Source organism: Pseudovirgaria hyperparasitica (assembly GCF_010093815.1).
Source record: "Pseudovirgaria hyperparasitica strain CBS 121739 unplaced genomic scaffold EJ05scaffold_3, whole genome shotgun sequence".
NCBI lineage: Eukaryota > Fungi > Ascomycota > Dothideomycetes > Acrospermales > Acrospermaceae > Pseudovirgaria > Pseudovirgaria hyperparasitica.
In genome coordinates this window covers 2,266,117-2,286,972 of record NW_022985551.1, presented here as the reverse complement: position 1 = coordinate 2,286,972, position 20,856 = coordinate 2,266,117, and the positions used below count along the sequence as shown (strand labels likewise).

At 49.8% G+C, this 20,856-nt stretch overlaps 9 protein-coding genes across 9 annotated transcripts; 5 read left to right on the top strand and 4 right to left on the bottom strand.

Annotated features, from left to right (window-relative positions):
- The first annotated feature begins 65 nt into the window (after positions 1-65).
- Positions 66-3,357, top strand: EJ05DRAFT_265239 (putative acid trehalase). The gene is made up of 2 exons (XM_033740302.1): positions 66-227; positions 363-3,357. Exon 2 carries the CDS (start codon positions 386-388, stop codon positions 3,257-3,259), a length of 2,874 nt encoding a protein of 957 aa, XP_033603929.1. The 5' UTR covers positions 66-227; positions 363-385; the 3' UTR covers positions 3,260-3,357.
- EJ05DRAFT_265236 (uncharacterized protein) lies at positions 3,358-6,421 on the bottom strand. The gene has a single exon (XM_033740301.1). It carries the CDS (start codon positions 6,227-6,229, stop codon positions 3,455-3,457), a length of 2,775 nt encoding a protein of 924 aa, XP_033603928.1. The 5' UTR covers positions 6,230-6,421; the 3' UTR covers positions 3,358-3,454.
- A 629-nt stretch (positions 6,422-7,050) lies between these two features.
- On the bottom strand, positions 7,051-8,720 carry EJ05DRAFT_473972 (uncharacterized protein). The gene is made up of 2 exons (XM_033743507.1): positions 7,180-8,720; positions 7,051-7,125 (listed from the first exon to the last, which is right to left on the bottom strand). Exon 1 carries the CDS (start codon positions 8,413-8,415, stop codon positions 7,327-7,329), a length of 1,089 nt encoding a protein of 362 aa, XP_033603927.1. The 5' UTR covers positions 8,416-8,720; the 3' UTR covers positions 7,051-7,125; positions 7,180-7,326.
- Positions 8,602-10,399, top strand: EJ05DRAFT_265027 (cation efflux family protein-like protein). Its single transcript, XM_033740298.1, has 2 exons — positions 8,602-9,150; positions 9,208-10,399. The coding sequence occupies exons 1-2, from the start codon at positions 8,788-8,790 to the stop codon at positions 10,291-10,293; spliced, it is 1,449 nt and encodes a 482-aa protein (XP_033603926.1). The 5' UTR covers positions 8,602-8,787; the 3' UTR covers positions 10,294-10,399.
- EJ05DRAFT_473971 (uncharacterized protein) lies at positions 10,288-12,447 on the bottom strand. The gene has a single exon (XM_033743506.1). It carries the CDS (start codon positions 12,428-12,430, stop codon positions 10,505-10,507), a length of 1,926 nt encoding a protein of 641 aa, XP_033603925.1. The 5' UTR covers positions 12,431-12,447; the 3' UTR covers positions 10,288-10,504.
- A 542-nt stretch (positions 12,448-12,989) lies between these two features.
- On the top strand, positions 12,990-14,388 carry EJ05DRAFT_265145 (uncharacterized protein). Its single transcript, XM_033740300.1, has 4 exons — positions 12,990-13,227; positions 13,273-13,309; positions 13,364-13,610; positions 13,661-14,388. The coding sequence occupies exons 1-4, from the start codon at positions 13,175-13,177 to the stop codon at positions 14,032-14,034; spliced, it is 711 nt and encodes a 236-aa protein (XP_033603924.1). The 5' UTR covers positions 12,990-13,174; the 3' UTR covers positions 14,035-14,388.
- A 354-nt stretch (positions 14,389-14,742) lies between these two features.
- On the top strand, positions 14,743-15,573 carry EJ05DRAFT_498023 (uncharacterized protein; the record flags this gene model as incomplete). The annotated part of the gene is made up of 1 exon (XM_033746627.1): positions 14,743-15,573. One exon carries the CDS (start codon positions 14,743-14,745, stop codon positions 15,571-15,573), a length of 831 nt encoding a protein of 276 aa, XP_033603923.1.
- Positions 15,574-16,034: 461 nt separating this feature from the next.
- On the top strand, positions 16,035-17,763 carry EJ05DRAFT_265137 (NAD(P)-binding protein). Its single transcript, XM_033740299.1, has 6 exons — positions 16,035-16,430; positions 16,486-16,635; positions 16,686-16,838; positions 16,889-16,995; positions 17,052-17,153; positions 17,202-17,763. The coding sequence occupies exons 1-6, from the start codon at positions 16,304-16,306 to the stop codon at positions 17,538-17,540; spliced, it is 978 nt and encodes a 325-aa protein (XP_033603922.1). The 5' UTR covers positions 16,035-16,303; the 3' UTR covers positions 17,541-17,763.
- Positions 17,764-18,330: 567 nt separating this feature from the next.
- Positions 18,331-20,739, bottom strand: EJ05DRAFT_473967 (uncharacterized protein). Its single transcript, XM_033743505.1, is given in 9 exon segments — positions 18,331-19,081; positions 19,136-19,323; positions 19,376-19,570; positions 19,622-19,724; positions 19,775-19,887; positions 19,935-20,152; positions 20,203-20,290; positions 20,376-20,382; positions 20,400-20,739. 9 exon segments carry the CDS (start codon positions 20,556-20,558, stop codon positions 18,563-18,565), a joined length of 1,590 nt encoding a protein of 529 aa, XP_033603921.1. The 5' UTR covers positions 20,559-20,739; the 3' UTR covers positions 18,331-18,562.
- Between the last annotated feature and the right edge of the window lie 117 nt (positions 20,740-20,856).

Here is a 20,856-nt window from a genome sequence, read left to right as displayed (position 1 = left end):
AAGCCCAGTTCCAACCTTGCGTGTTGATTGGTCTAGGCTGGCTCATCCATATTATTCACTCATCAGCACCAGTCACGCGCTCCTTGTGCCCTAACAATGCCCAGAATCGCAGACGTCCTACAAGCAAGTCGCCGCCCCTTCGCTCTCTTCCCAGACTTGTCAATAGTTTCATTGACTTCATGATCGAAAGGGTCACGCAGTCCATTCTTCAACTAGAGTTAACACAAGTATGATCTTCAATTGGCATTTTTGTCTTTTACTCCTGTCCCAATCACTTCATGCCTCAGCGAGGCTATACGATACTCGCTTTGAAGATGTGACCTGGGATGACAACAACTGGCAGCTGACTACTCGTACCCTAGAGCAGGGCAAGTTCCAGTCGCGCATGTCCCTGGCCAATGGCTATCTTGGTATCAGCATCGCTGCCCTGGGTCCGTTCTTCGAAGTTGACGAGCCAGGAGCAGTCAGTGGATGGCCATTATTTACCAGAAGACAAGCGTTTGGGACCATTGCTGGATTCTATGATTCACAGCCAAGGACAAATGGAACCAACTTCGAATGGCTATATCAGTATGGTGGAGAGAGCGTTATATCTGGTGTCCCTCATTGGGCGGGACTGACGATTGAAGTCGATGGCAATGTATTAGATGCATCCACCCACGCTTCTCAAATATTCAATTTCTCCTCAACACTAGACATGAAGAAGGGACTTCTGTCGTGGGACTACACGTGGGCTCCTTCCGAAACCCAAGCAATCAACATCGAGTACAACATGTTTGTGCATAAGTTATACGTCAATCAAGCAGCTGTACAGCTCAAGATGACACCTTCTCGCGATACTCTGGTTACCATTACAGACGTCCTAGCAGGCGATGCTGCGGTCCGGACAGACTTTGTGGACAAGGGTCATGATGCTGCTACCATTTGGTCTGCGGTCCGACCGAATGGCGTCAGCAACGTCACGGCATATATTTATTCTACTCTAACATCTAGCTGCAACGATATTTTGGCTACACAGCTCGTTTCTGGCGGTATTGGTGGGAATCAGTCTTCAATCGCACAGTCAATTCCCGCTCAGCTGCTAGCTAAACATACTACTGAAGTCGAAAAACACATTGGCGGTGCATCAAGTGACGCATTTTCTGATCCACAGAAGACGGCACGGTCTGCTTCACTTTCTGGTGCGGACGCTGGATTTGCGAGTCTACTAGAGTCACATGTCACAGAATGGCACAATATCTTCTCTGACGACTCGGTTGATAGCTTCCGTGCAGATGACGGAAGTCTCCCTGAAGATCCACAAATCGTCGAGCTTCAAATTCTTGCCGTTTCCAATCCATACCAGCTCTTGCAGCAAACTGTGGGAGAGAATGCTATTGCAGAAGCGGGACACAATATCAATCTCGGCGGAAACAGCATCAGCGTTTGTGGACTGGGTTCTGATTGCTATGCTGGCTGGATCTTTTGGGATGCCGAAACTTGGATGCAACCGGGACTAGTCGTCTCTCAACCCCAGGTGGCGAAGCAAATTGCGCAGTATCGTGTCAACAAGTTCCCAGCTGCTCAGGAGAACATTAATACAGCATATCAGTCTTCCAAAAATCAGACAGCCCGGTTCTCCCCCAGAGGAGCAGCTTACCCCTGGATTAGCGGACGGTTTGGTAACTCGACAGCGGCGGGACCAGCATTCGACTATGAGTATCATTTAAATGGAGATATCGGGCTTGAATTCGTCAACTATTGGATTGTCAGTGGTGACATTGACTATTTCCGGAACGAGCTCTTCCCAATCTATGATGCCATTGCAACATTTTACACAGACCTTCTCGACTATAACGAAACAACGAAGCTATATAGCCTCAAAAATGCTACAGATCCCGACGAGTACGCTAATCATGTCGACAAGGCCGGCTTCACCACCGCACTCATCGAAAAGCATCTTAACAATACCAACCGTTTTCGCCATATCTTCAACATGCCCACCATTGACGCATATTCTGAGCGAGCCTCGTCTCTTGATCTTCCTGTCAATGAAAAAGCCTCCATAATCCTTGAGTACGACACCATGAATGGCTCCATCAACGTGAAACAAGCAGACGTTGTCCTCATTGACGACTTCCTCGACTACCCCAACCCCTACTCTCTCTCCAACCTCGACTACTACGCCGGCCGTCAATCGCAAGATGGTCCCGGAATGACATACAGCGTCTTCAGCATCGTCGCCAACAAGTTCTCCCCCTCGGGCTGCTCTGCCTACACATATGACATCTACGGCACCGAGCCGTACATACGCGGCCCATGGTTCCAATACTCAGAACAACTTGTAGACGATCCCTCTTCCAACGGTGGTGCAAACCCAGCATACCCATTCCTGACCGGCACAGGCGGGTCCCACCGCGTCGCCGTCTTCGGCTACCTTGGCCTCAACCTCTCCCTAGACGCTCTCTCCATCAACCCCAACCTGCCGCCTCAGATCCCACACCTGACATATCGTACCATCTACTGGCAAGGTCACGCGATCACTGCCCGAAGCAACCAGACACACACTACCCTCTCCCGCCTCCCACACTCGCTTCCATCCGCAAACTCAAAGTACACTACCTCCCCCATTCCCATCTCCCATGGTCTTTCCTCAAACTCTACCATTCCTCTTGCACCTAACTCCACAATCACACTACCAAACCGCCGCATTGGCACAATCTCAACATGGGAAAACAACATCGCACAATGTCGCCCACTAGCATCGTCGCCGCAGCCATACGTCCCGGGGCAAATGCCTCTCAGCGCGGTCGATGGCGCAATCAGCACCGTATGGCAACCAGCCAGCGCAACAGAAGCATGGATCAGTGTAGACCTCTCGTCGAGCACCGGCAGCGAGAAAGGCATTCCAGGAGATAGATTCTATCCCATTACAGCCATACACCTCGCCTGGTCACGCAGCCCACCAATCTCATTCAGTGTAGTTTTCAGCAACAGTACGCTGCCGCCATTTGGAACCGCCGACCAAGGGATGATTGTGAACGTGACAACAAGCCAGAACGTTGCAATTAGCGAGCCGTACGATCCAGCCACGGCTGGGGATATAGTGGGGGTATATCTGGGGAATACGACGAATGTGACGCTGGAAAGTCCCGTGTGGAGTGGGCGGTACGCCACGCTTGTAATTGAGGGGACTCAGGCAGGTGGAGAAAAGGGGGCACAGGTCGCGGAGTTTGGCATCATAAGGGAAGGAGGTGAGAGTATTAGAATGGGAAGATGACATGAGATAAGATGAAGAGGATATGATTGTTACGATTAGACGGTAGAACATTTGCAGTTGAATAATATTGCTGAATGCAATGGACCATTAGCGTATGGGTACATGACAATACAACTAAGCGACTTGAACACCCCTTAACACGCTCGACTTGGCAACACGCGCCTGTATGTCTCTAAACCCAGTCTACTACATGCATCAAAAATGCTCCCACCCGCCAACTTCACCCCCAACCAACCTCCCCTTTGTCCAATCTTTACCCCACTCATAGCTCGCCAGTAAAGGCTCCTCATCAACACCACAATGATCCTCTGAGTCTCTGCCATTGAACCAGCCCAAGCCGTACCTCCCGCCTTTGCCCTCCAACCACTTGGTCATCCTGACGCTATCGAACCGTTCAGCGCCCACAAACACATTCAGCATCTTACTCTGGTGGATGAAGGCTAGCGTAGATGCGATTGGACCCGGCGTACGCGGCATAATTTTCTTGCTGCGTCGGACGAGGCATAGGATAGCTACGATAGTGAGGTAGATAAGAATAGTGATGGATAGGCCGAATGATACCCAGAATGATTTGAACGTCTCTCCAGAGTTGGAGCGAGACACACCATCATCGACGTCATCTTCGTCGCGTAGGCGTAGCATGTCTGGAGGATCACCACTGCTACTGCCTAGCCCCCCGTCTTGGCCAGCGATGAATTTGAGGCCGTCGACAGAGAACGAGGATGCACATACAGTGAGTATCTCAGTGAGGATGGCTCCAATTCCGACGAGACTCACGAGGTAGTGTTTGTTCACGAGGGCTTTCAAAGACAAATATCCGGGTATCGTGCCAGTGTAGTCCAGGGTGAGTGTCGAGGCAGGGGCGCCGCGCATGCTGAGGATGACCCAGGGTTCCATGAGCCGCATGCTCATGTCAAGAGAGCCCCAGATGAGTTTGATGCCGGTAGCGATGGCGGTAAGGAGAAAAGGCACTTTTTCAGTGAGGACGTTTGCTGATGGAATAAACATAAAAATAGGTATAAGAATTGCGACGACAACAATGGAGCCGACGAACGGGTAACCCGCACGTTTCGTGAGCATAATCGGTCGGGAATCCGTGTGGTGTTCGCGGATTGTGTGGGCCGAGTTACGGATGTACTCTCCTTGCCATAGGGCACTCTTGTGTAGAATGTATCTTCGGTGCCGTAGTTGTTTATTGATAGTGTTCTGGCTTGCGGTGTCTAAGCCGCGGAAATCGTTGAGGATATGGCTGCGCGTAGCCATGGCTGCAATGCCTGCGATACCCTTGGGATCGGACAGAAGGCCTGATTTGCGCCGTATTGAGACCAATAAGGCAATACCCAGAATGGCAGCAAAGACCAATACTGCCGAGACGGCACGTGACCAGCCGGGATCAATCAGAACGTATTTGAACTCATTTTCTTTCCGGTGTGCCTTATCAGGATATATGTTTACGGATGCAGACTGGAGAATGGGCACAATTGAGCCGGCTGAAAGATATCCCATAGAGGAGATTACAACAGCCCAATGGCCATGTCGGACAGCTTGGAAAGGTACAAAGTATGAAATAAGTGATATGTAGTCGATATTAAGGGACTCTGCTGCGGTGGCACCTGTTCGTTTAGAGAGTTGATAGTAGGGCTCGAGACGCTTAATTTCGTAGTCGGTGATTTGCCAGAGAATACCGTAAGATAGCAGGACAATGGTGGGCGCGTACTTCCATGTAAAGTATGCTAGAACGCTGAGTTCGTTGGCCTCCTTGAATGCCAGAATGCCACCACCTTCCTTCTTCTTCTTAATGGAGAGTTGACAAAGATATTCCTGTAGTCCAGCCAGGGTGAAAGCGAGTAAGACTAGAAGGCCGACATAAAACCAGCGCATCGACACTGGTCGCCAGTCCGGCATCTCCTTATCTTCCGGGAAGAAGTAACTCATAGGCTTATCAGATACGTCCCGTGATTCCGCGTTCACGCTGAGTGGATCGCTTGTGCCAATGTCACCACCGCCAAATGTGCTGATGTCGAATGCTGGAGTTTCAGGCACAGCAAGTATCTCGCCAGTCTTCTCTGCGGCGTCCTGGGCTGCAACATTTTGATTTGACAGTTCCCGCTTATGTATTATCGTCATGCCTTGGGAAGGAGTGACTTTGGAAGTAGTAGAAGTTTCGAAAGCTGCTTCCACAACATTTGCCATACCCAGTCCGAGGGCCCTATCATGAGCTTCTAGTCGTTCAAACTCTGCCGCATGGCCAGCATACATGGCATCCTCGTCGGCATCGAGTTGATCTGAGACGTTGGCTGGTCTTCCCCTATGGATTGACTGAAGAGCGATGGGTCCTTCCAGCCCGCTAATATCGATTCCGAGCCCTTCGTCCTCTTCAGCAACATGTGGAAGCTCCCTCTGTGTCCTATCCCTAGAGTCACCGTCAATATCGTCAAGCGTAGCGTACTTCGCCGACCTGAACATGCTTGTCGCTCGCAGTGAAGCGAATCTATCCAGTACACTTTTTGTCCGGCTTGGCTTGGACTGTGCTATTGGGGCATGTTGCGTTTCGAATGGGTCCACCGTCCTATCATATGATGTATGGTCTGGGAACGCGGGTGGAGCTGGAGGCTGCGAAACTGCAAATGCCGGGGGGGCTGGAGCTGATGGTATAGTATATGCAGGTTGCACCGCCGGTACCAAGGACCCAGGTAACGAAAACTGCTTCGACGGTGGCCGTGGTTTCCTCTCTTCGGATATCGAAGGTGGCCTTCCACCCGACGAAGGCCGTCTGGAAGGGAACAATTTGGACAGCCGGTCGTCAGAACTTGAAGCGGAGCGCGTAGGGGTGGGGCGCTGAAAGGAGGCAAAAGCCTGGGGAGACTGGAGGGGTGATATCAAATCGGGTGAGGCAGTGGATACTGGCTGGGACGATCGTCGCGACCTTGTCGGACTGCCTGTAATGCACGGACTAGGAAGGTCTGTCATGGTGTTGTCTTCCAACCTTCCAATGGAGGTTGATCGTGTAGGCAGTGGTAATCTATTCGGTAATGACGTCGCCGTAGCATTCGCAGTCGCAGTCGCAGTCGCAGTCGCAGTCGCAGTCGCAGTCGCAGTCGCAGTCGCAGTCGCAGTCTTTCCAAGGTTCCCGCCGTCTCAGACTTTCCTTGCTCCCTTTGAGACTACTCAAGCTATACAAGTTGTCTTTCTCTTCTAGGAGATGTGTCACGACTGGACGCTGTCGTTATACATGGAGTGTTTGACGTCCCTGTCGAGGTGTAGCCTTGCCAGGTCCTTGCAATGTCGCACAGTGTGATGGTGTCGGTATTGAAGCACAGCCTCAGCCCGGTGAAGCTGTCTGCCTTGAGCGAGTCAGCGTCGGTATCGCGATCGTGGTCGGGTCGGGTCGAAATTGTCCAGGAACAGGACCAGAGAGTAGGTTGCGAGGCAGTTGAAGAGAGATAGATGGCAAACGATAGGACTGGATCGCAGACTCCATGACTTTTCTCGTATTCTTGTATCGGAGGGCCTGGTCGCTAACTGTGGGTTGTGGCTGTAGTTGCAGCTGAAAGTTATGGGGGCCGTTTTGGCTTCAGGTAAATCCACAAGCGCTTGATAGAGCATGGATAGGATCACAAATTGGGTGATTATCACCACTCCACATTAGCCTCGTAACAGCTGTGAAAGTCTACATATATTATAAACCCATCACCCAATACAACGCATCAACATCCACTGAGCGCCGTTCCGCAGGTTATGCAACTTAGCAGTACAGTCTAGACATGAACCTTGAATCATGAAGTGCTATTCTTGGTCCACGCTGGCACTCCATCTCAGCAATCTTGAAAAGCCACGGCGTTATATTTCTGGCAGGGCGTGTGCGTCTATAGAGTCAATGCTTTCCATACCTAAGTGCTCTGGAGCCTGGATGTAATTACCTAGACCACGACGCGTCAACTAGCGAGACCAGCCCGGAAAAGATTCCGTGGAAGGTTCAGATACGCCAACAAAGGCGCGTAGGAGGTTTGGAGGCCAGGCCACATCGCTTGCCAGTAACAACATCACATAGTCTCGAACGAATATTCTCAGCCCTCTTCGGCCATTACTCGAGCATGTCTAAAATACTTCATCCCAACCCATGCTGTCACAACCCATACCCACGCCATAATCCCCGTGAGTACGATCAACGCTGGGTAGTATCCGACTATGGGCAAGGTTTCGTCGTTTTCCAGCTCCGGAGGCGCATATGGCGTCTCACCAACATCCCAAGCCCAGCTCCAAATTCCGAAGCAACTTCCCATGCCTACAACGAAAACAATCCATGTGACCATCAGTATGACCCAGCCCCACCATTCCGTCTCGCTGTAGTCATAGTCGTCTTCGACCGTTACAGGTGGACGTGAGAGAGGAGAGCTTTGTGAAGGATGCGCGCGGTTCACCGACCGTTTTCTCGCTAATGCTGTGTTCAGCGGGAGCGGAAAGTACTGTTGACTAGGCACCATACCACCGGGGATGACAGGTGGTCGAGAGAATGTAGACGAATCGGTATCGTCGTCCGTCGTAGACATATAAGTATTCGCCGACTCTGGGCTAGTGATAGGCGATAATGTTTGGTTTGGTGTAAGAGGCTCGCGCTCGTATGCATTGTCGTCTTTAACAAACATGCTAGATAATGATTGTGGTATTGTATTGACGAAGTTGTTCTCGGAAGATGAAGTCGAAGCATTATTCATGTATGGAAGTCGACGAGCTGAGGTCGCTTCGCCAGCGTTTGTTGTGTAGTCCTGGGCCTCGGATGGCCGTGACCGGAGAGAGTTCTTGCGCTCTCGTCCTTGGAGCTTTATGTTGCCAGTACCCAATATCGCCGTCTTTCTCAACGAACCCTTTCTGTTCCGAGGCTTGACCTGTCGCAAAGCCTGCGACAGTGACCCTCCACGCTTCTCTTCATTTTGTTCAGTTTCACTCTGTTCGTGATGGTCATTACCGCTGGTCTTTGCGCTACGGTTCTCCTCCGATGACTTCAAGAACGGTATACGAGATAGGAAACTCCCGGAAGGACTTCGCCTACGCAAAGACGGGCTTTTCGAATTACCGTTTGAGATCGTAGGTGCGAGACTGTTTGACACGTTGTCACTCGTTCGGCGAGAACTGTTTGGGCCAGCTACATTGTCCATGCCCTTAGGATGCCGGAGGCGAGCGTGTTCGCAGCTGGATCAGGGATCGTTGGACATGCCATGTGTGCAGGCGAAGGCGTGTTTTAGCAGAGTTCTCTATATATTTGAAGAAGATAATGGATGGAACGACTTTGGAACCCATCCGTTCGACAGCAGGCTAAGGTCTAGCTCACCGCCAAGGTCAATCCATGGATTCTGCCCTAGCCAAGAACGAGGGAAGCTGGAGACATCGAAGTTGACATTAATGATTGACGTCGACATTCAATACTAAGCGGCTTCACAGAATATACACGCCAGAACCAGTCTTCAATGCACTCAATCCTGAATTCACATCCTAGTAAACCATAGGTCCAGGATACTCGACGGGCCGCCATGGCGTCCAACATGCCTGTCCCCTTACCTCCACGGACCCCTACTCCACCACCAGACGAACAGCAACCGATAGGACTGGGACTCGACAAGTTATATGAAGACCAATCCTCACCGACAAAGCTGGGTTATGGTCTCGATAGTCTCTCACCACTGTCAGAGAACTTTTCTACATCGCAATTTGCCTCGCTGGCACCCTCCTCGAGCGCATCCCCTCGCAGTGCTATAATTCCTGGCTCTGCAGCGCCATACACTCCATACACCCCAATGTCAGCGACAAGTGAAGATACAGAGCCCGTACAGAATCCGTTCAATTTCCAGACCGTTACATACACTGCAAGCAAAGCTCCCCCGAGTTCGAAATCAGTATGACCCCTCCTATCACCGCTGATAGCTTTCTACGTCTCTTAACACAATATACAGGACATCGGACGTCGCCGTGGCCACAAATATAAACACTCCTCTGTCTCCCACCAAATCTTCCTCGAACCACCGCCCAACCGCGCACCTCTCCAACTCCCCGCTTCCCTTCCGATTCCCACATGGCGCGAATACTGGTCCAGCATGTCGCATGACCAAGCTTTGCGTGGCGCATGGTGTTTCTGTCACCTCACAACCAGCGGCTTTGTCTTCTGGGGCGCTCATGAATCCCTCGCACTGACTGTGCTCTCACGTCTCTTATTCTTCGACGCCCTTGGTGCGTTCTTATGCGTAGCCGTCGACGTCGGCGGCAACTTCGAGGCCTGGATGCGCAGCAGTATTCGCCACCCGTTCGGCTTCGAGCGCGCAGAGGTTGTCGCGGGACTAGGCATGAGCGTGGGACTGCTGTTCATGGGCCTAGACTTGATATCACATTCGTTGACACATGTTCTAGAGGACGCGGGCTCCCATGCGCCACACCACTCGCACGGCGCGCGACCAGCGCATGAGCGTGTGAGTCCCGGGAGCATCGATGTTTCGGCGCTCCTTGCGATTGCAGTGACTCTGACGAGTGCCTTGGTGCTCAAGAACCATGCACGTATTGGCAGGGTCATGCGCATTGGGTATTTTAGCAGCTTGCCTAGCATCCTGTCGAATCCGAGCCACTTCCTGACACTGAGTTGCTCTGCACTATTACTACTGCTGCCATTGATGAGCATACGCATGTACGTGTGGCTAGACCGCAGTCTTGCGCTGGTCGTCGCCGTAAGCATGATTGTACTCGGCTGGCGCATGGGCTGGCGATTAGGCAAGATGTTGATGATGAGCTATGCAGGACCAGGGATTAGTGATGTGCTGTTTGAGATCCAATCGGATCCGAGCGTGAGTGGAATTGAGGAGGCGAAATTTTGGCAGGTGCATTATGGCCTATGCCAAGCCAATCTGAAATTGAAGGTCAGGGATGTGGAAGATGGAGTTCGACTCAGGGAGAGGATCGCAAGTTTGGTGAGGAATAAGCTGGGAGGTGGGTATGGGAGTGGTGGCCAGAAGTGGGAGGTCAGTACACAGTTGATGTTGGAAAAGGATTGAGTAGGTGTAAATATATATTGTCGTCTGCAGACATCTAAGCCACTCCCTTCGTCAATACGCCGTTAACGTAAGAACAACTAATCAGGTACGTCACTGGACGAGGGTGTACTGACATCTACCTACACCTCTTCAGTACAAGGACGCGGGTTGACCCTCACTTAACAAGATGATGATAATGTCTACCTTCTGCTTGCTTTGCTTCTACTCCAATTCAATGCCCTATTGTCGCAATAAGCTTTTCCCCAACACCTGGGCCCCACTCTTCCCTTGGACCCGCAGTCAGCTTTTGAAGCAGGATTGTATGTAGCGAATCCCATTCCGGGTTGTGTCCATGTTCCTTCATCAACAACTCCAGCTGATCCTTGATGGCAACTATAAGCCCGTGCCGCGCAACCGAAAGTTTATACACTGTGCTCTCCTCGTCCATCACGTGGCCTACAGGTTTGTTTTTGAACAAGTATGGTGCCACCACTTGCCAATTTTGCAAAAGCAACAGCGTCTCAAGTCCGCTTTCCGGCTTATCTCTATTCGCAGCTGTAAATGTCACTACGCGTACGTGGGCTTGCGCTGCGGCACTTGAGCTCGCCGTTACGGTCACTGATGAAGCAGATGTGGCGTCGGGTGTTGTACGAGTCCATGTCGCGGTGATTATAGCGCGCAGCAGGTTGATAGCTGCAAATGCAGTTTGCGGGAGAGCGGCTATGTCGGCATGCCTGACGAGATCCTTAAAAAGTGAGGGATGAGTCGAGTAGTACAGCCAGAAAAGGCCAGCCGCGGCTTCAGCTTCGATATCCCAGCGATCCGAGGACATGATCATATCTGTGACCGCAGGACGAGGCTCCGTAGGTCCGTGGAAAATTGTGGCGAGCGCGTTGAGGGCGTCGGGGTTGGTTTGCAACGTAGGAACGAGGGCGAGAGCAGATTCGGTCATGAATGCGCCTGGATGAGATGGAAAGATGGAGGTCCTGGGCAGGGAGGAAAGAATGCGGAGTTCGTTTACCGGAGATGATCGAATCCAGACGCCGGGGCCAACATCGAGCCTTTGATGGAGTCTGGCGTGGATTTCGGAGAGCATCGATACTTCGAAGTGCTCCGGATAGGTAGATGCGTAGAGGGAGATGTATGAAGCAGAAGGTCCGGTAAGGTAAATTCCCTGTAAATGGTCATCGGGATTAGGATCCATCCAATAGGACATTGCTCGATGGTGTAGACGACGGGAGATAAGGTATTGAAGCGATACACTTAGGTCAGCTGTAGTCCTTCTGGTGACGGTTGAGATGAGCGTGGTGTAGAAGTCTATGAGGCTGATATGCATCAGTATGTCGTCTTCGTAATTGACCATGTCTTCCGCGACAAACTTGAGGAGTCCATCACCAGTCTCTAGCCCATAATCAGTCACAACATCAACATGGTGACATCGTAATAACGTATCCCAGTCCAGGACACCAACTTGAGGCAGCCAGTCCATGAGCCTTGCCTGGGCGACTGTTCTTTGATGCTTAGTGAGATCGATCTCGCGTGGAACATTCTCACGGGAGCTACAAATCGAGAAGAACAACCGAAAAACGTCCCGATCGCCAAATATTCGTTTCCATACGGGTCCCTGACCATAAGCTGTTAAAGGTGCATCTGCTATCTTCGATCCTGGAGGGTTCTTTGACAGCCTGAGGAAATTCAAAAGCAGGTTGCTCGATTTGAGCGCAACACTAGTATCTTCAGCACAAAGCCAGAGCTTTACGAGTGCAGATAGCAATTCTGGCATCCCGGCCAGTAGTTCCACATGTGCAGGTGCAGTGGCTTTCTCCAAGAGCCCCAGAACCATCAGATGGAAAGGTCCTGCAGATAGATCCATAGCGAGGGCCAGATCAAGCATCTTTATATGATCAAACTCAAGTGGGGCTGATAGTTTCATTATCAAACTACTGAATGACGAAGGATCCTGTTGAAAGGATGACAGAAGCTGTATGGCCTGAAAGAAGAGCGATTTCCATAGCTGAAGCTCCTCTTCAGTTGGGCTCACTGAGGCGACGTAGATTTCACATTGCTGCAGTAGCTTTATATCGAGCTTTGTGGATGGATCTGTTTGGAGCTGTTGAAGGTGGGTTTGTAGCTGCTGTAGCACTGGAGAGGGAGGCATGGCTGAGTAGTGAGCTGTCTGGAGTGGCAGAATAGGCGTGAGTTGAAGACAGTCGTTGGACTTATGATAGCATCAGTCCTAACCTTCGTTATCAATGGTTGAGTATGCTTGGACGTCGTTAGAAGAATGGTGGACGACCGCACGGTAAAAGTACAAGAGGAGCCAGGTGAAGTGACCGGAAGCGTGTGAGCATGGAAGCTTTATTGGTCTTCGTGGCAGATAGAATGAGAAAAGTGAGAATGAGCGTATGTGATGGGACAATACCGACGTCGTTCAGCCCTATACACTGGCCATATACACTCCAGGCCATGGAGGGCGGATTGCGGGGCGAGGATGCGTGCCACTAGTCTGTAGACAGTTAGTGGATTCACCATTTCTCAACTTGGAAGTTCCTGCCGCAGATAATTAATTATGACATGAAAGCTAAGCGGAAGTGGAGTGCTTGTCACTCACGACTCTATCAGAGTTTTGTCATAAGCCCTCCCTCCATCCCTATCACTGGCACCTTACGACAATTTCAACCTCAATACACACTCCGACAAGCTGGTCTTTCGAATCATGCACATCATAGACACTCGCATCCGTTCAACGCACGTCTACTCTAAACCTCGGTAGCATCCAACGAACGAATTCATAGCCTCCTGAACATGTCGCGCGGTGGTGGCCGCGGTGGTAGCCGCGGAGGTGGCAGAGGAGGAGCCGGCGCCAAAGGAAAAATCGGAGGCATGGACGTCAGCTGGGAACATGATCCTGAGGTTGAAAGCGCAGTTCAAAAAGAGCCTACGGGCATGTACCCTGTGAGTGTTGCACCTTTCGTTCGTGCCGTACTTGACGGACAAAAGGGGATCGTCAAACTGCTGTATATGTAATGAGTGGAAAGTAGTCTTGGGAGACGTATCGATACTGGTGACTATTGCTAAGAGCAATCTTTAGGACATACGCATTCCGATGACCAAACCCGTCAGCCGCATCGAAAAGACCTCCATCTCTCGCTACCGCGCCATTCGCTCTCGTATTCATGAGGGACCTCTCTACACTATCTTACCGTCATCAAAGGAATGGAAGGCTACAAGCCGAGGGCACTATGGTGTCATGGATCCATTCGAGGGTATGCGTACCTATTCGCAACAGTTTCAACGACAGAAAAACCACATACCTAAGCTTGATACGCGACCATATGGTAAGTCCTTTCTGGTAAGTAAAACATAATGTTTGCTGACAGGAATTGAGTCATGCAATTCTTTCCCGAAGAACTACGAAAGACTCTTGACCCTACTTATACCACCGAAGCATTAGACCCGTCTGCACCACCAGCGAAGAAAAAACGGAAAAAGCTTGATATTTACAGAGTAGGGGGTACATCACGACTAGAAGAGCTGGATACTCTTAATGACGGGGAATTGGCCCGTCGTGGTGACGATGATGGTAGCGACGACGGCAGAGAGAAGGGAAGCGACGACGAACAGGCCTCTGTCAACATGGACGAGTCTTTCGATGAAGAGTCTGGTGACGATTATGACGCAGAAAATTATTTTGACGGAGGAGACGACGATTATGGCGAAGAGGATAATGACATGGGTGGTGGTGAAGACACTTATGAATAATATCGCGTCATTATATCGCATCAGCCTTTTTGACCTTTACTGGAGCCTGTCGAGCTCACGCTCCTACAGCGTTTCTTACACGCATTTACGGGGGTCTTATTACGACTTTGAGAGAGTGCATCTTCCTCTCAGTCAAGTCTTTTCACAATGCTAAGCATTCATGTTGGGCGCATTGTAATACTTCGACAAGCTCTCAGTTCAAGTTACGCAATTTTGCTATATTAGTGCAAGGCAGTCGAACCACTACGCAACAGTGCTTCGTCACGGGCAAGTAGTTATCAATGCCTAGTGCTGCTTGGCAAACAACGCGCGCGCGTATTCTATCGAGGGTGGAAGTTCATAACGACCTTAGGACTATACCAGACTTATTCTAGTTTCAGGCTCGAGGAAGATATGAAACGTCCAAGCGGCGTCACTCGCAATGATAGAGCGGACTTCGTGTCACTGCTTTCACTACAATTTGTTAATGCCATCGCCGGACTAATCCTACCAACCTCTCTTGCATCAAGCTGTGATCCAACCACAGCTTGACAAGGCTGGCGCTTAAGGTTCGCTCTCCATGATTGAGATACTGATATAACCTTGGAACATCTCTCAACATGTGCTCGTGTAGAAGTCCTCAACATCTTCCGGAGCCCTCGGACGTCACTCAAATCCTCATTTCACTCATCCGATAGCGGAGCCGATACCGATCACGTTCACTTTCCAATGGTGCAGAACGATCCAACGCCATCGTATGGCTCCGAAACAAGAAATGGTATGGATATGTACAGTTCAAATTCTGGTATGGAAGTAATAAAGCCACACTCTGATATGGATGTGTATAATCCACCACAGCCTTGGCCGAGTGCTAAAGCCAGCGTGCGACACGAAAAGTACATCAAATTACGTCGTTCTACCCTGACCATGAGCGCGATATTCATGGTCATCATCATTTGTGCTGTAGTCGGTGGTGCAATCGGCGGCACTCAAGCTTTGAAACATGCACGAGAAGAATGCCACTCTTCTCATCAGTTTGTTCAGCCGACGAGCCCGCCGGTGAGCACGGTCACGTACACCTCTGCGGGACAAGTTTTCACCACCGTGGTGCAACAGACAACTACAAGTTACCAAGTGGATTTTCATGGCTCAAGGACAATTTCTCTGGAACAAGGCTCGACATCCTGGGGGCCTATGCCGACATACATATCGATACCACCGGCCGAAAATAGCACATATACGTCTCCAGCCAGCGGCATGAAATTTGATACAGTATATGGAAAACAATATAATGGCGATGACATCATTCCAGTCCTAGCAAACTCGTTTGAGGCTTGCATAGAAGCATGCGTGAATCGTCAGATGATGATCAAAGCCCAAAACGCTCAGGGGCCGGAGTGTGCGGGAGTTGGGTGGATCCCAGTGGACGCGGCAAGGGGTAATTACGATAATACTGTGGCGGGAAACTGCTACGTGAAAAGTAGTCTGGGAACAGGACCCTTAGAAGATCAGCCACGAGGAGCGCAGTACTACATCGCCATCAGAAGATCTGACCTATGAACTGTATAAGCCGAAAGCTTCGCGTTCAAGACGAGATTGTTTTCAATTCGTACTTAACACTTGCTAGTCTAAGTTGATCTGATTTCGACAGTAATTCGGCTTAAGAAACAGTTCTATGTATGATTTTGCCATCCATTTAGGTACGTCTTAGGATCCAGAAGATCCTGATGATGAGTGCTTCCATTCCATGATCGACCTTTGAAGGGAATCTTAACTATGCTAAGGACTAATTGATAACATCTACGATCGACTATCTTCCAATAGTAAGAGCGCGCAAGCATTTTCTGGTGTCTAGTCTTGTATGCAGGGAAATTAGCAAGCGGATATATGAATTATACCTGGGTATCTTTATCTCTGAGAACCGCCAGTGTTCTGTCTCATTGAGCACACTTTCCACTTGTAAGAACCTTCTAACGCTTGCCGTAGACGCATTTCAATACTGCTATGATGCAATACGGATCCTACGTGGTCATCGATACTTAAATGTCAAGTATAGCGGACTTCTGAAAGACCTGTCTGTGGGTTGGAGTGTTTTGGTCATGCCACTTGGGCACCTACTCATTCTATGAATGGATGGAAGAGGAACTACTGTAATTAGTACCCCGCCAACCATCCATCCCGGATCCGACCATATCAGTCCCCCCCCCCTCCTCCCAGGCTATATTGTGATTTTGCCTACGACCATTCCATAGTAGTATCATCCAACAGAGCAACTAGAAATTCAGTCACGATGAAGAAGGCATTCGTACTTGGCCCGGGCTACGTGGGTCGTGAGATCATCGATCTGCTCAAATCCGAGGGGAAATATGCAATTACGACAATGGTTCGTCGTGACGCTGCAGCGAAGGAGTTCAGCAGTGAAGGTGTGTCCAAAAACTTCAAGGGAACAGCCCACGCTCATGCTTGTACAAGGAATCACGACGTTTATGGGCGACTTAGATGACACGTCAAAGATACAGGGCCTGGCGAGAGACAGCGACTTAGTCTTTCACACTGCCACAGCTGATCACATACCATCCGCCAAAGCCATTCTCGACGGCATCAAAGAACGCGCTGCTGAAGGTATGAAGACGTGCGTTAGCACTATCTTGTTTAGGCTAATCTCAGCGCAGGCAAGAGAACAATCTACCTTCACCAGAGCGGTGCAAGTGTACTCAGCGATGGCTCGGCTGGTGATGTTAGTGATGCGAAGAAGTATTCAGATTTTGCTCCTGTGGATATCAATGGCCTGCCCGACACAGCACCACATCGAAGCACCGATTTAGGTGGGATTTCCCAACCTACTTCGTATTCAGGACTTACGCAGATGATCTAGCCATTCTCAAAGCTCGCAGAGAACTCGGCACGGCTGCGAGGATTTTCATCATGATACCACCCATCATATACGGAGCAAATCCCAAATACAACCGACTGTCAATGCAAGTATGTAGAGACATAATCACTTTCGTACATGAGCGTCGATGCGCTGACATAGCTAGATTCCGAAGATGACGCGCTATACCTTCGAGAAAGGCCACGCCCCAATCGTGGGTGCTGGCAAGGGACGCTGGGGAGCCGTACACGTCCTCGACTTGGCTAAGGTAATTTTTCTTCACGCCCTCCCATTGATGTCAAGATAACACTTACAGGCCTACATGACTATCGTTCACTGGTTAGAGCAAAGTCCTCAAGATAGCGCCATCTCCAACCCATACTTCTTTTGCGAAAGTGAAGAAATCGCTTGGGGGGAAGTCTCGCGCATCATTGGAAAAGCAGTCTATGCGGCCGGGAAGATTCAAACCCCAGAGCCGAAGGTGGTTCCTGAATCACAGTGGAGTGACTTATACGGAGACTTTACGCCGAACGCTCTGGCGAGTAATTGTCGATGCAGCGCTGATCGACTGAGGGCGATGGGGTGGAAACCAGTCCAGCGAACGTTGGCAGAAGCCTTCATTGAAGAAGACTTACCAGTGATGCTGAAGGAGTAGACTCCTTGAATCATATGTTCACTTTCTGGCTTGATTGATTCCCTACCCTGTTCTCGAATATTTAGCCCCAAATATTTTTCGTCCTCACCATGAATTGCATTTCCACTAACCCATCCATAGAATATACCTTGAACTCGCAGGCTATGTTCGTGTTGCCAAGGGGGAACAGTCTACGTTCACCAGCGTTTAAAAAATCCGCACGACGTACATATTCTGATGCTTTTGACCCTAGCTATACTTATGGCTTGGCCTCAGTCTACACACGAACGATAGCCTTCGAAAACTTAAGGCCTACGAACTTGAATCTCTTACTATTGCATCTATTGACTATACATATTCCATTAAGTATAACCGGTATAAGCGTACGATCGAATGATGTAGGTACAAAGTAAATTCGTATAAAGACTAGTACCCAAGATCACAATCCGGCCCAGTGGACAGGTGTTTTACATGCTTCGATCATGAGACATATCGATAGTCATGTTATCAACAATACAATATAAGACTCCAATGACCAGGGATATAGAACCATTTTTGTACACAGCTCATTAGATAATGCTACATGGGCATGAGATATCACAGATCAATGGGGGATGCTATGTACGCACTTTTTCGAACGTTTCACATAGCTCTCTGCGAACAATAATTAGCTTTAACTTTGCACTATCATCGGAGAAGCACACCAATCACCGAGATGAACGTACGCATATGCAAGTCACCTAAACCACTCACACTGACAAGACTCCGCCCTGGCAAATTACCCGTGGAAATCGAATATTGGATGGAGAAAGGCTATTTAGCTCCACTGGTTTTGGTTTGGAGTATGTCTGCATGATCCAGACTTAGGTCCTTTTGGGTAGAGTTCATCAGTTGTCTTGATCATGCGTAGATAATGAACAGATTACTTGACAATGATGCTTCTTCCATTTGCGCTTGGATCGATGGAGTTTCCTGTCGTAGATATATGAACGACTACATAATGACACCCTAAAGAAACTCGCCAAGCCAACATCCTGATCCTCCTACACAATGTTCGCGTGAAACTTCATGCCCTTTCCATTGCGCACCTTAATCGGACTCTCCATCCCATTTAACCCTCTTGGAGAATTCTGTCCACTCCCCTGCTCAATCAGCACCGGTTGCTGCAGATCGCATTGCTGCTCCACCGCGTTGAGATCATACTCTAGATGGCAGTACGGAATATAATTACCAAGGCCAAACCCGAGCACGTTTTTCTCTCCGAAGCTGAAGCCCAGCATGTCACCTTTCTTGACCGCCCTGTTGACAGACACGGTAGCTGTGTCGAATACCTCCGTCAGATTGGCACTGGGAACGAACGTGGCGCTGCCCAGAAGCTCGTACTTGTAGCCTGCGGACAGAAGCTGTTGGATGTTGGTGAAGCGGAAGACCTTGATATCGAGCGCGTTCTTGTTACCCCCAGCCGCAACATTGACAGATACAGACTGGAGAATGCCCGACTTTGATGTACGCCAGGTCTGATGGAGTGTGTAGTAGACGTCTGAGTCACAGACAGAACGGTACTGCAGATATTCTCAGTTATTGTCTTCAACGTTACCACATTTTGGAGTCCTTACGTTGGCAAATTGTGGCGCCTTATCCACAGCTTTTGTGTAGCTACCGCTTGCTGTGTCACCTGTCCCTGGGGTAAACGAGACTCTGAAACGGGCGCCGTCAGAGCAGTCTAGCTCTTTTGCACTGCCGTCGGCATTGAACTGTAAAGGCTGGAAGATATGGCCATTGAGACCAACGCGAGGGCCACCAGCTATAGTATGTTCAGCAAAAGACCAGCTCCTATAGGCTGGCTGCAAACTTACGGTTAGTAGTGGAGTGCCAGACGTGCGTGACTTTTCCAGTTGTTGGGTCAGTAAGAGGCAGAATACCTTCGACCTGACCGCCACAGGAATAGCCCGACAATATTTGCCGTTGCCAGGGTCCTTGAATGGACTTTGAGCGATAGAGGACCCCAATTGAACCGCTGCAAAATGCACATGAATTGCTTGCCGACACGTCTGCCAATAGATTAGAGTCGCCCGAAGCCTCGAAAAGCTACTCTAGCTTACAGAAAGTGTCATTGCGCATAAAGAGATCCGGAGACTCGGTTTGCTGATCGACCAGGTCGAAAGCCGCAGATGTGACGTTGTAGCTCGTCGTGTCTGTATTTGTCTGTCTGTCGTCAGTACAGGCATTGTTATTTCATAGTACGGGATACGTACAAAGTCACTTGTCAGAGGGCTAATGTGCATTGTTTGGTAGATCAGAGGCCAAATGCTCCCTTGTCGCGGGTCCGCAAAATTTAGGGCCGACCAAACGAGATACCCTTTATCGCCTGCAAAAATCAGAGATATCCTCGTAAACATACAGTAGCTCTCATACCAAATGATTCAACTCCAGCATCAGCGGGATGCAAGCTCGAATACTGGGGATCTAGATCCGCGTATTTTCCAGAGCTGTAGCCTGAGGCTGGAGAATCTGACGTTTGAACAAGTTGGCCGGTGTTGGCATCAGCCCATAGTGTGTACTTCTTTGTCGCTTGATTGTAAATGACGTGAGGTCTTCCACTCCCAGTGGCATTGATAAAATTCTCATATTGCCTACGCGCAGAATCAGTCCAAGGCCCACAATGTGGTCGAGAGAATATTACCAATTCACAAGATCAACGGAGGAGTAGAACTTGAAGCCGAAATTTGATGGGTTGGCCCAAGAAGTACCATAAAAGTAGTACTTTCCATCTGTAGTGTTTTGCGTCAATATTTGATAGGAAGCTGTCAGGTAGTATCACTAACTGAAATCTAGGTGTTTATTAGCGTGGAACTATGAAATATCTTTCAGAGGCTTACAATTGATCTTTGCCCCATATGCATCGATTTGCTTTCCGTCCACGTCGAACAAGAAACGATTAGTATTGCTAAATATGACCGTCGCACCCTGTTGCCTGGCGACAACGGTCCCCTGCAGGCACGCTACTGTCAACAAAACAGCAAAACATGAGGCCAACATTGTAGAGCTGGGAACATTCGACGCAACGATTTGCCCCAAAGCGCAAAGATTATGGCGACCAACACGATTGTAATATAACAACGAGACACAGTGGCATCGGTGACCGGTGACCCTTTTAAAATTACCCCAGATTCTGATAACCCGCAACCCCAGACGTGCCGCTCTGGGGTGCCGCTCTGGGGTGCCGTGGAGATGAGATTTGGTGGCGGTGTGAGTGGCTCGGAAAAGCCAGGTCTCACCTCACGTAAGCGAACTATACGCACTCATCAGTGTTAGCATACTACATTGAGTTCTTAAT

Coding starts and splice junctions, on each gene's coding strand:
- EJ05DRAFT_265239 (XM_033740302.1), top strand. CDS start 386: ATGTCCCTGGCCAATGGCTATCTTGGTATCAGCATCGCTGCCCTGGGT.
- EJ05DRAFT_265236 (XM_033740301.1), bottom strand. CDS start 6,229: ATGACAGACCTTCCTAGTCCGTGCATTACAGGCAGTCCGACAAGGTCG.
- EJ05DRAFT_473972 (XM_033743507.1), bottom strand. CDS start 8,415: ATGGACAATGTAGCTGGCCCAAACAGTTCTCGCCGAACGAGTGACAAC.
- EJ05DRAFT_265027 (XM_033740298.1), top strand. CDS start 8,788: ATGGCGTCCAACATGCCTGTCCCCTTACCTCCACGGACCCCTACTCCA. Junction 9,151..9,207: donor CTCCCCCGAGTTCGAAATCA/GTATGACCCCTC, acceptor CACAATATACAG/GACATCGGACGTCGCCGTGG.
- EJ05DRAFT_473971 (XM_033743506.1), bottom strand. CDS start 12,430: ATGCCTCCCTCTCCAGTGCTACAGCAGCTACAAACCCACCTTCAACAG.
- EJ05DRAFT_265145 (XM_033740300.1), top strand. CDS start 13,175: ATGATCCTGAGGTTGAAAGCGCAGTTCAAAAAGAGCCTACGGGCATGT. Junction 13,228..13,272: donor AGCCTACGGGCATGTACCCT/GTGAGTGTTGCA, acceptor GACGGACAAAAG/GGGATCGTCAAACTGCTGTA. Junction 13,611..13,660: donor GCTTGATACGCGACCATATG/GTAAGTCCTTTC, acceptor ACAGGAATTGAG/TCATGCAATTCTTTCCCGAA.
- EJ05DRAFT_265137 (XM_033740299.1), top strand. CDS start 16,304: ATGAAGAAGGCATTCGTACTTGGCCCGGGCTACGTGGGTCGTGAGATC. Junction 16,839..16,888: donor ACATCGAAGCACCGATTTAG/GTGGGATTTCCC, acceptor CAGATGATCTAG/CCATTCTCAAAGCTCGCAGA. Junction 16,996..17,051: donor ACAACCGACTGTCAATGCAA/GTATGTAGAGAC, acceptor TGACATAGCTAG/ATTCCGAAGATGACGCGCTA.
- EJ05DRAFT_473967 (XM_033743505.1), bottom strand. CDS start 20,558: ATGTTGGCCTCATGTTTTGCTGTTTTGTTGACAGTAGCGTGCCTGCAG. Junction 20,153..20,202: donor TCCGTTGATCTTGTGAATTG/GTAATATTCTCT, acceptor TTCTGCGCGTAG/GCAATATGAGAATTTTATCA. Junction 19,725..19,774: donor GCCCTCTGACAAGTGACTTT/GTACGTATCCCG, acceptor GACGACAGACAG/ACAAATACAGACACGACGAG.